General features: G+C 33.9%; 1 protein-coding gene and 1 long non-coding RNA gene across 4 annotated transcripts in view; one reads left to right on the top strand and one right to left on the bottom strand.

The window, feature by feature from the left end:
* Positions 1-2,899: 2,899 nt before the first annotated feature.
* LOC111414900 (axotactin) overlaps positions 2,900-13,117 on the top strand; it is a 26,155-nt gene continuing 15,937 nt past the window's right edge. For 2 of the 3 annotated variants that reach the window (XM_071195999.1, XM_071195997.1), the window contains exons 1-4: positions 2,900-3,294; positions 10,113-10,381; positions 10,433-10,583; positions 11,022-11,241. In XM_071195999.1, coding sequence (XP_071052100.1) covers positions 10,117-10,381; positions 10,433-10,583; positions 11,022-11,241 — 636 coding nt within the window. In that variant the 5' untranslated portion in view covers positions 2,900-3,294; positions 10,113-10,116. The remainder of the gene's footprint in view (positions 3,295-10,112; positions 10,382-10,432; positions 10,584-11,021; positions 11,242-13,117) is intronic. The other variant, XM_023046370.2, reaches the window with a different exon arrangement.
* Positions 4,577-9,722, bottom strand: LOC139429807 (uncharacterized). The gene is made up of 3 exons (XR_011640380.1): positions 7,833-9,722; positions 5,055-7,782; positions 4,577-4,972 (listed from the first exon to the last, which is right to left on the bottom strand). It is a non-coding gene; the product is annotated as an uncharacterized lncRNA (long non-coding RNA).

The raw sequence follows: 13,117 nt of genomic DNA, 5'->3' as shown, positions 1-13,117 counted from the left end.
GCACGAAAATTGATACTTTTGAGGCGTTAAAATCGGCTACAAATCAAAATCACGAAGCATATAAAAAACATTGGTGTTTTTGGATACTAAAATAGGTTTTATCTCAAGAATATAAGGAGATTTTTGGACCAAAAATTATCGGTATTATCCCAAAAACATGTTCAATGAGCCATTTCATTCCATCATTAAATTAGTACTACTCAGAACTCTCAAAATCGCATATTGAACAAAAATTCATACTTTTGAACGTTAAAATATGTTATGGTATAAGATGAAGAACAATTTTCGATATCAATAAGTGATTTAATTCTATCGTTAAATGTGTTTAAATTAGCAGAAGTAAAATCGCGAAATATATGAAAATTGATGTTTTTGAGCATTAAAATAGGTTATATCTCAAGAGTACAAAGAGATGGAAAACTAATTTTTATACCAAAATTGATCCGTATTATCCTAAAAACATATTCACTAACCAATTTCATTCCACCGTTTAATTCGTCCTACTTAGTGCTCCCAGAATCGCCAAATGAGTTAATATTGACACATCTGAATGTTGAAATAGGTTATATCTCCAGAATATCACGAGATGGTAATCAATTTTTGATGCTAAAAGTGTTGCATATGATCATAAAAACATATTTAATGTGCGATTTCATTCCATTCATGTAATTCGTACTACTCGGTACTATCAAAATCGTAAAATGAGCGTAAATTGATTCATTTAGATGTCATATCTCAAGAATACCATGAGATGGAAAACAATTTTTGATATCAAAACTGTTCCATATTATCCTAAGAATATATTTAATAAACGATTTCATTACATCACTTAATTCGACTTACTTATTACTCTCAAAAGTGCCAAATGAGTGAAAATTGATACCTTTGGACGTTAAAATTGGTTATACTTCTAGAATATTACGAGATGCAAATCAATTTTTGATACTAAAAGTGTTCCATATTATCCTAAGACTATATCCATTAAGAGATTTTAATCCATCATTAAGTTTGTCCGATCTAGTACAATTAAAATCACGTAATGTATAAAAATTGATGTTTTGAGCATTAAAATTGGTTATATCTCAAGAAAACAAAGAAATGAAAAACTAATTTTTATACTAAACATGATCCGTATTATCTCAAAGACATATTCAATAGCGGTTTCATTACATTATTTACTTCATCCTACTCAGAATTCTTAAATGCGCCAATTGAGTGAAAATTGATTCTTTAAGACATTAAAATAGGCCATATCTCAAAAATAGTAAGTGATGGAAAACAATTTTCTACATAAAAAGTATTCCAAATTGTCCTAAGAACATATTCAATAAGCGGTGTGATTCCATCATAAAATTTGTGCTACTTAGTATAATCAAAATTAGGTAATATATAAAAATTGATGTTTTGAGCATTAAAATAGGTTATATCTCAAGAATACACAAAGATGGAAACTAATTTTTGTTCTAAAAATGATCCGTATTATCCCAAAAACTTATTCAATAAGCGATGTCATTCTATTATTTAGTTCATCCTGCTCAGAACTCTTAAAACCGCAAATTTAATGAAAATTGTTTCTTTTCTACGTTAAAATAGGTTATATCTCAAGAATACCATGAGATGGAAAACAATTTTTATATCAAAACTGCTCCATATTATCCTAAGAATATATTTAAGAAGCGATTTCATTCCATCACTTAATTCGACTTACTTATTACTCTCAAAACTGCCAAATGAGTGAAAATTGATACCTTTGGACGTTAAAATTGGTTATACTTCCAGAATATGACGAGATGCAAATCAATTTTGGATACTAGTGTTCTATATTATCCTAAGAATATATCCATTAAGCGATTTTAATCCATCATTAAATTTGTCCGATCTAGTACAATTAAAATCACGTAATGTATAAAAATTGATGTTTTGAGCATTAAAATGGGTTATATCTCAAGAAAACAAAGAAATGAAAAACTAATTTTTATACTAAACATGATCCGTGTTATCTCAAAGACATATTCAATAGCGGTTTCATAACATTATTTACTTCATCCTACTCAGAATTCTTAAATACGCCAATTGACTGAAAATTGATTCTTTAAGACATTAAAATAGGCTATATCTCAAAAATACCAAGTGATGGAAAACAATTTTCTACATAAAAAATATTCCAAATTATCCTCAGAACATATTCAATAAGCGGTTTGATTCCATTATAAAAATTGTGCTACCTAGTACAATCAAAATCAGGTAATATATAAAAATTGATGTTTTGACCATTAAAATAGGTTATATCTCAAGAATACACAAAGATGGAATACTAATTTTTGTATTAAAAATGATCCGTATTATCCCAAAAACTTATTCAATACATCATTTCATTCTATTATTTAGTTAAACCCACTCAGAACACTTAAAATCGCAAATTGAGTGAAAATTGATTCTTTTGGACGTTACAATAGGTAATATCTCAAAAATACCAAAAGATACAAAACAATTTTCTACACAAATTAAGATATATGTATAGTTTAAATTATTATTATATATATAATTTTAAAGTTAACGAAACCAGAATTGAAGGAAACAGAAATGTGTCAGGAGAGAAAAAAATATCTACATAGATAATTCCTTATTTTGAATTATTTAAAGATTTCATCACATATTGACACAGCATACATATAATATATTTCAAACTCACGATGAACAACTTAAGTCAACACCAAGACCTACAATCATATATTAACATCGAGTTTAGTTCTTGAATCTTCGTTTTCTTTCTCCCGCTCTCGAAGTGCACAAGCACTCTGATGATGACACCCATTTTTCAATTTAACCGTTCCCCCGGCGCGTAACTACATAATATATTCCTGATTAACGTCGTCGTCGTCGCCCTTCCAGCGACTACTCTCTAGAGATGCCGTCGTCGTCGCCGCCGCAAACCAACAGTTTGAACGTTTAACGCGATGAGAAACGATCATCATCTCAGCTGCGTCGATTAAGTTTTAGTTTACAAGATTAGTTGTAATAAATTATATTCAGTGACCCGTGATGGAATTGGTTATCTACTGAAAACAATTTAAAAAAATCGAAAGAGATAATAGTAATTCGGTGTGTTTTTTGAATCATCTTTGAATCAGACGGTAAACTCCGCGTCGATTTTGGGATTTTCTCATATCATATAAGATTATGAGACGGAGAGTATCGCCTACGATCGTCGTTTCGTCTGGAAGAATACAGGAAGTGTTACTGGAAGATTAATCGAATTAAGGAAGTTGGTAATTTAAATTTATAAACTAAAAGGTAAATTTAAATGTTTATTTCTTACATATTTTATTTGTTATATAATTTTTATTTTAAATTTAATTTTCAAATTTATTATTCACGCAATAAATTCATTAAAACGTTTTATTTGTGTGGAAAACAACTTAAAATTTTATTAAGTTGATGTATTTACTACTTTTAAAAGATAATATACAAAAGGGATTATGTTAGATCGACTTTTTATCACGGGATTTCGTTATTTATGACGTGGTCGTGAGGTTCATATAATTATCTAATAATTTTACTCATTTTTTTTGTATATAGGTGGTCTAAAATTATATTAAATAAATTTTAACCTTCCAGTATACAGCCAATAAAAATTCGTCGGGCAAAAGATGGCGTTAGTTAGTATCTTATTATTTATTTTTTTGTATTAAATACTTACTTAACTCATTTACATCATACACTCAGATTTTTACGAAACAACTAAATCTGGAACTAACACTAGATCTAGAATTAAAAACATTTGGGTTTAGCCGTGCGTCTCTTAAGACGGCTAAACCCAATGTTTCTAGTTCTAGGTCTGGTGTTAGTTGTAATTTTAATATATACAACAATCTAGCTAATTTATAACATCTACAGAAAAGAGAGCTAATTTATGACATCTACAGAAACTATGGTGGTACAACTACATGATGGAACTGAACGTAACCCGATTGGTAGAGGGGTAAGGCAGGATAACACGATGTTTTCTAAGCTATTTATCACAGCCCTGGTATATGCATTCAAGAAACTAGACTGGGAGAATAAAGGCATAAACATTGACGGTGACATTGTGTTGACCGCTGATACTCTCGGTGACATTAAACCGATGCTGCATCTGCTGAAGGAAGTACATATGTGTATCGGTTAGTCTGGAAATCAATATCTTTAAAACAAAATTTATGACCAATAGCGAATGGAAGGAACGGAAATTGAACTAGTGGATATGTAGGTGTACATATCCACTAGTTAGTCTTAGCCATGAAATAAAAATTACAAGAGACAACTATACCTACGAACTAAGGAGGAAAATAATGCTCTCATGGGCATATACTGCCCATGAGAGCATTATTCAGAGGTGTACTCAAAGGTGTGTTTAAGACCAATATGCAGGGTCGTAGCTAGAGTTGAATTTAAAGTATGGCAACGGTGGTTACAGCTAGGTCGGAAGTAAAAATTTTACTTGATCTGATCTGGTAAATCGATTTTCATCGTACTTGTGAATATGACTGAGTGAGTAAGGTAGTACTTAATTTCCGCTGGGGTGATAAGGAGATAATAGCAAAACATTCATTTATTCAGGTTTATATTAATTCTTCAAACATATTATAATCACTATAATAATAAAAGTCTGAATTCTTCGATTCGCCATATTGTTAAAAATGCGAAGAACTTCATTGAGATCAACTGACTTTGTTCTTCTCCTTTCAAAAGCAAGAAATACCATGCCTGACATACCTCTGAGGTCTATTGATTGCAGTCAAAGTTGAAAATCTAGATTCGCACACAGCAGTGCTACATCCTATGGTTGCCACAGATGCAAACAGTTCATAAGTATCTTTGAAGGCCTCTCGCTGCATGTACAAAACTTTCATTGTGTTTTCCGTTCTATCCTCTACACGACTTCCATAAACTTTAACCACAGCAGCTTCTTCCCTTGATGGAATTGTTAGACCTAAAAAATTAGGTAAAATTGTGAATTGGACATAAATAAACAATAGTAGCAACATAGTTTTGTTTAATTTTCTCACACTTACCTAGATTTTTCAAAGGTACCATTTTGTCTACATCTTTCAATCATTTGTAATTCAGCTATTAGTATGTTCAACGTTTCAAAATACTCAGATTTAATTGGCTGGTCGTTCTGGTCTTCTATATTTTGTCGATTCTAATCAATTTTGTTAATTAGATTGTTTGACTTGCCTCTTCTGGGTCTGTGTCCTATTTTCGGCTTGTCATAGACTTAGCTTCTCTCAAAATTTGATGATACCTAGCATCTGATCTCAGTTTCGTTATTTCATATTGGACGCAGTTTATGATTTTTATGGCGTCCTTTAATCCTGCACTACGGGCTTGTAAAGCTGCGTCTGCAGGCTAAAGCGTGGATAAGATTATTTTGGCCATAGCCATTCGGAATTCCAAACTGAGCATAACCTTTTTAATACCGACACTTTTAATTTCATCTAAAGTCGTCAAAATCGTTGAATAATTATCGTTTACAACTTTTGTAATCTCCAAGTGTCCTGACCAACGCTGCTGGAGGAGCCGGCCAATCCTTTTTCCACCATACAAAGCAGCTATTTTGCCATGGTGAAAAAATTCATGTAACATGACGCATTGATCAAAAAATAAAAGAATGAAAGTCATTTCCGAGATAGTCCTGATGACTATCAAATGCAGGCGATGATTATAGCAGTGGTCGTAAGGAACTTTTTGGCCCAATTTGTTTTCTATTCTGGTCGCAACTCCCAAAACTTTTCTGCTCATTATACTTGCGTCGTCATAGCATTGGCTGAGCATACGCGAGAGGTCAATGTTATTTTCGCTAAGGGTATTTAACGTCAATTCCGTAAAAGTGGCTGCATCAAGATTTTCAGTAGTCCCATCTTCCATTAATGTAAACCAGTTCACGTCAGATTCCTTAATATCTTTAACAATGGAACTTCGTACTGCTTGAATTACTTGATTTTGAATTTCAGGTGAACGATATGTTGCATTTTGTGGTATGTGTCTGAGAGCCTTGTTGGGTTGTCGTTAGACAACCTGTAATACGGGAGTTGTAGAATAAAGACAGTTAACCTCGAGACTCGGAGCGTACAACATGGTGTCAGGCGTGGGGTTATACTGAAAAGTAGAAAAGCGAGGGAACGCGATTAAATTCTGTGAACATAAATAAATGCTTAGCGAGAGCAAAAGAAACTATTTGGTGGCCAGGAATAAGACAACAAATATTGGACAAAATAGAAACCTGCGAAATTTGCTTGAAGAACAAGATACCTCCAACGGAACCAATGATTCCGAACAAAGTGCCACATAGACCATGGGAAAGATTGGGGACGGATATAGCTACTTACAAAAATACGAACTACTTAATAGTACAGGACTATTATTCTAAATACCCTGAAATCCGAAAACTAGATAATTTACGTAGCGAAACTGTCATAGAACAGCTAAAGGATATAATGTCTCACCATGGAATTCCAATAGAATTAAGATCAGACAACGGAAAACAATTTGTCAGTTACGAATTTAAACAATTCGCCAAAGATTATGGTTTCAAAAGTATAACCAGCAGTCCAGAATATCAGCAGGCAAATGAACAGGCAGAAAGCGCTGTAAAGATTTTGAAAAAGATTTTTCGCAAGAATAAAGACACGCATCTTGCGCTGTTAATTTACAGAAATACTCCTTTAAAATGTGGGTTCTCTCCGGCTCACTTGCTTTTTGGCAGGAGGTTAAGAGAGAAAGTACCAACGCTTAAATCAAAATTGGATCCCAAAGTACCAAATCATAATAAACTGAGGAAGGAATTTGAAGCCGAGAGGGAAAAACAGAAAGAACAATATGATCGAAGACACAGAGTAAGAACAAACACACATTTGGAAATCGGTGAAAGAGTGTGGATAGTGAACATGCAAAGAGAGGGAATAGTGAAGGAGGCGACAACAGAACCAAGATCATACATAGTAGAAACGGAAAGGGAGGATATTCGGAGAAACAGAAAACATTTACAGCCACTACCAACACAGGACAGAGACAAGGATCATGCAAATGTGGAGGAGACCAAAACAGAAAATGACAAACATATAACAAACGAAGATACAATAGTCGCGGAGAAAACTAACAATGAAACAGAAGTACCAAGACGAAGTGAACGTACAATAAAAGTGCCTCAAAGATTAAGAGACTATATTAGATTTTAAGTTTAAATGTTATACTTAGAAAGAGGGATGTTGGGTGGTTGTTAGACAACCTGTAATACGGGAGTTGTAGAATAAAGACAGTTAACCTCGAGACTCGGAGCGTACAACAAGCCTCCTTCAAATTCGGATCTTTCATGCACGTGTATTCATGAAACAAACAAATTCTGAAATAATCCTTGTTGTTTTTCTTCCTCCAAGATATAATTTCCACGCAACGCTAAATCGTTGACAACTAGAAATTACATCACTTCAACAATAGATTTCACGTAATACCGGTTTTTCTCTAATACTTTTCTATTTAACAACGTTTCGACACTGGTAGTTGTAGATATTCTACGTAGTTTGTCTTCCCACATCGCCATGGTTTGTGTATGGGAAATTGATTTTTGGTGTTTGGGGAAACCAGTTTTTGCATGAGTGGCGTTTTTCCAGTTTTTGAAACCTGTCGAAGTGTAAAAAGTTTGTTTGGTACCATGAGGCAAAAATTACTGGCAAGGATAGCAAAACGCAGCATCTTTCTCCACAGAATACTGCAACCATTTATATCGCTTGAACCAGTCCGCTATAAAGGCCCTATTATTTTATTTGGGATATATGTCTAAAATAACTTACTTTATCGGTTCTCCGATTTGTGCAATATCAAAAGGAATACCATGGCTAATACTACCAACATGTTTCACCAAAGCTGTACTGAGTTCCATAGCATTAGAAGTAGCAATTGTATCTTGTGCTTGCATCTGTTTTGGGGAATGTGGTTCATCGAGGTTAATTTCTTCTTCAACTCTTCGCTTTTTACTAAAGAAAGTCCGTATATCCATCTCAAAATCAATCAATCAATCTGCAGTTCACAGCAATAAACTAATAATTGTGTCGTTAACCGACTGAAACAGCGTACCTACACAACACTAACCAACATTTTAGACAAATAACCTCTAATCTGCTTATTTTAGTTTATATGGGGATTCCCCATACCACATTGCAATACCGGCAGAGCTTCTACACTAAAGTCCCTAGATTTACAAAGTACCACGGTTCATGACGCCTGTTTTCGAGGCAAAATGGCGGTTTGACAACTTGTCACTGCTTCTCACCACTTATTTACAAAAATATTGCCGTCTTGTTGCCTATGGAGTTCCAGAAGAAATGCTTGACTTTCGAGCCAAAATGGTGACAAACCGCGGTACTTTGTAAATCTAGAGACTTTAGTGTAGAATAAAGTCCCTAGATTTACAAAGCGGGAAATTTAAAACTATGTCGTTCAATTGATAACATTACATCAAAATTCCTTTCTCTTTTCTCGTGGTACTCTGAAGAGTCGAAAGCTCTTCTTACTGCTATTTTTGCAACTCCAAAGGTAACAAGACTGCAATATTTTTGTAAATAGTGGTGAGATGCAGTGACAAGCTGTCAAACCGCCATTTTGGCTTGAAAACAGGCGTCATGAACCGTGATGCTTTGTAAATCTAGGGACTTTATTCTACACATACTTCAATTGCCATCTATTGGCTGAATAAAGAATTAGTACACATCTATGATTGTGACAAACCGTGATTACTTCGGAATTGTTTAGATGTTGCTACGCGAATAATAATTTTTTTTTTCATCATGTCATACAATGAACAAAGAGTTTACAGGCATTGTTTAAAGCATTGGTATTTTAAGGTAGGGCATTGCCCCACTATGCCCCCCCCCCCCAGCTACGGCCCTGCCAATATGTCTAAAAAGAAAAGTTTTCGATCAATGCGTGCTGCCGGTCATGACCTATAGGCTATGGGGCAGAAACACTGACTTTGACCATAACATCTATTAACAAGCTTAGAACAACACAGCTAAGAGATCACGTTAAAAATGAGAACTTGCGCCGAAGAATAGGCGTTTCAGACGTAATTTCTTGCATCGCCAGACTCAAATGGAACTGGGCTGGACACGTAGCCCGAAGGAGAGATGGAAGGTGGACGAAAAGGTTGTTGGAATGGAGACCTCGAGCTGCCAAACGAAATAGAGGGGGGCTATCAACTCGATGGACGGATGACATCAAGAGATTTGCTAATAACTAGATCCAGGCAGTACAGGAAATAATAGTCACATAACTAGTCAAGACCACGCAAGATGGCCAGTGAGGGTGATGAATAAATGACATAAAGAGAATTGGGGGAAGTAGATGGTTTAAGGTGACCCAAGATGAAGAAAAATAGAAATATATGAAAGAGGCCTTCATCCAGGAGTGGACAACTGATGGCTGAAGAGAGAGAAAGAAGTATTTGAAAATTGAGAAAGATCAGAATTGAGCTATTAGCTGTCTGGATTAGAACACGAATTCAGAATTCTGTAATTATGAAGATGTGATTTCAAATATTTTCTGCTACCACATAATAATCAATTTTTAAAAGGAAAACCTGATTTTATCATTTGCCTAGCAATAAAATATAGTAGATTTTCATCATGAATTGAAGCAGAGTCTTTTCCATAGAAATAATCTCCTCTGTTATCATGCACTTTAAAACACGTTTATATATTGAAAGGTGTATTGAAAAATTTATATAAAAATGAATATCATTAATTTTAAGACACCTATATATTAATCGGTTATAAAAAAGGTAATATACATAAATAAAAAATCGCGATGAAATTACATCACGTAAATTAATAAATCAACCACAAAATCACCTTCAAATTAGCCACGCTACTTTCTAATAAAACAAAACCTTATTTTAATTTGATACAATTTTGATCTTGAGTCGTTTTAGTGGGTGTGATAAGAATCTTCAAAAAGGCGTTCTTAGGCGTACTCCGATTATTCACTTAAACAAAAACCACCATTCTTTTATAGTTGTTCTAACATTTTCGTTGTTCTAACATTTTCATTGTTCAATATTTTCGTTTACTTTTTAGAGTCATGACGAAAATGAATTTTTATTACACCACCTTGGTAATAAATCTGCTTGTGATTGTTGCGAAAACGTCTAAAGTGGATTCGAACGCGGCTGAACGTTGCCCCGGAAGCCCGGAAAGGGGGCCGTGCAATCGGAATTTTTATAAATGGGCTTACGATCCGAATAAAAAAACATGTTCGATATTTATTTGGGGAGGATGTGCTGGAAATGATAAGAATCGGTTTGATACGGAAATGCAATGTGTTCAAGCTTGTATAACAATAAACGGTGAGATACAAAATTAAAAAAATTCTTTTAAAATTTATTTATGCCGTTTAGATACCGATGATGATATGAATGCTGTTCCTAAAGAAAATCGCGGTCCGGAATTAACGTTTCAAGAAACCGGAAACGAAACGACCTTTATGTTCGCGCAGGCTAATACGTTTATTCAAATCGATGGTGATATCATACAAACTTTTCAATTAAGGTATGTATTTCTTTAGGAAAAATTTTAATAAATAAAAATGTGTCGTTCCCCAAAACATTTTCTATTGCGGTTTGCAAACTTTTCAAATATTATTAGAGTCTAAGTGATTGTGTAATGATTACAAATAGTAAATATTACGTTTTATTTGAGTTCGAGTTAATCAAATTAACACATTCAAATTATAATCGTTTTTTCATCGTGGTATAATTTTCCATTATGTAGGAAATTTTTTACATTTATCATAACACGACTTAAATAATGTGTTGTTATTAGGTTAACGAGTTACAATTTTTGTTTGAGGAAAAAGTAAATATTTGTAAGGTATAAATAGTTTGTAGTTGTTATTGTCTGAGAATTAAACACTTTGAAGGTACCCTAATCTAATCGCATAACCTGGTTGTTATATTTGTAGTGCAAACTTAATTTTTTTTTGTTTAGACTGTGCCGTGAAATTTCTTTTAAATTTCGGACGCGACTTCCACACGGCTTATTGGCTTACCATAACGTGAAAGTCCCAGCTGGGGTCCAATTTCAACCGTATGCACTTTATATAATCGTCCAACAAGGGCAATTAAAAGTCGTTCATGTTTATGGAAAACATTCGACAGCTTTAACAGTAGGAAGTGGACTTAATAGAGATGAATGGCATTCAGTTACGGTATATAAAAAATATACATATTTAAAAAAAAAGAGAATAATCATCCTTATTTAGAGTTTTTGAAAATAATTGTGTAACGTATTTGCATCATATGCGCGTTAGATACAAAAAATGTTATCTTCAAAACGAATCGAGATTAAGAAATGAAACTTTATGAAGTTATAAAAGAACGATTGAGGTTAAGTTATACCAAATTTCAAGTTTTCTGGATGAACGGTTAAATTTTATCATGGGCTTTTGAGAGTTCAGGAGGTCTAGAAACTTCTAGAAATGTTCTTTTGTATGCTGCCAGATCCCCGTAACGAAACCATAGCTTCCTAACTTCCTTAAAGCTTCTTCCTCACACTTCTCCATTCTGCCCCTTCGCATTGCTCGTAGAATTCTTCCTTCTAATACTTCGGAACATACTTTGGTAAATCCTCCGAAATGAGTTTCTGGCGAAGACCATCCATGACATCTTTGACTGGTACTCTGGCGAATGGAGGTTCCACACCGAAACTTGGAAATCAGGATATGTAAGACCTAACTTTTGATTGATTCCACAAAATGCGTAGAATCTCTGACATACGAGTTTTTTTCACTGTAATAGGAGAAAGAAACTTGGTAAGGAACTTTGCCATCTGGCACGTTGGAGAAATTTTTGACAATAGCTGGTTTATGGATTTTAGGTAATCCATAAATTCTTGTTGATATCGAGGCCACTACAAACTTCTCTTTTGTTCTGCTGGAATTTCTGTAGATGTCATTTTCTTGATTTTCTTGTAGGTGGCTGGATCTAAAAGGTTCGTCATCTTCTAGTCTTATTCTTTCCTGTCCATGACCACGTTGTCATTCCTTTTTCTTTGATCGTCTGCGAACGTATTATAATTATAATTTATTCACCTGCATATGAATAATAAAAGAAGTTTGGTGATATGGACCACTTTGTCATTTCTTTTGGACGTTGCAAATGACTTAATTAAAGCTGCACACAGTTTGCAAAGGTTCATTGCGCAATAAGAACAAACATTTTTATACAATGACCAATACTATACTTACATAATTAGGTTGCGTTGGGTTGAGTTGGGTTGGGTTGGATAGAATCTTGGATTGGGTTGGATAGAATCTTGGGTTGTTATGAATTTCTCTCATCATCCACGCTTTTTTGTCGTAGTTGTAATGTACCCAAGTGAGTTTATACCCTTAAAGCACACCTTTCAATTTCCCCACGACAAATAAACGTTAACTTTTCAAATCCATTAGAGATTAGAGGATTCTAGTGGTGGTACAATGATTACTTCTGGGTCTGATGGTGAACAGGATGGTTCTTGTAGATCATCAAGTAGTAGTGCTTCTTCTTCTGTAGCTGCAAATGAGAGGCGTTGCAGTATTTTATTTTCTTCTTGACGTCCACTTTGCAGGCACTGCAGTATTTGTGATTTATCTGTAATTCATTGCGAGATTCGAAGTTGAACTTTCTTGTTCAGATTTGAATCTCTTCGACATAGCGCAACTACTACCACTTTTACAGGCACCAAATTGCTAATAAGTGTGAATAATAAATTTATTTCATCTTCTGAACATTTTTATTGCATCCTACATTAATTAACGCTTTTTGAATGCAATATCGTATCTCATAAAATTTCTCTAACATAACCAACAAAATCCGACAATCTAACTTCAGAGAAATTTCTCTCCCAAATTGTTCTTTAACATATTTTTGTATAAATTTGTCATTTTTTATTGGAGAGTTTTTAAACAACTACCTTTAGTATTTTTTTCTATATATTCTCTTCTTCTTATAACTCTGAACTCATGCTCTATGATGACATCATCCATATACCCTCCTTCTATTTCATCATCGGAATCATCGTCGTCTCTTGTTCAACTATATCAT

This window comes from Onthophagus taurus, chromosome 1 (genome assembly GCF_036711975.1).
Source record: "Onthophagus taurus isolate NC chromosome 1, IU_Otau_3.0, whole genome shotgun sequence".
Lineage (NCBI taxonomy): Eukaryota > Metazoa > Arthropoda > Insecta > Coleoptera > Scarabaeidae > Onthophagus > Onthophagus taurus.
The sequence above is the reverse complement of the archived record's forward strand: the minus strand, read 5'-3'. Positions and strand labels throughout refer to the sequence as shown.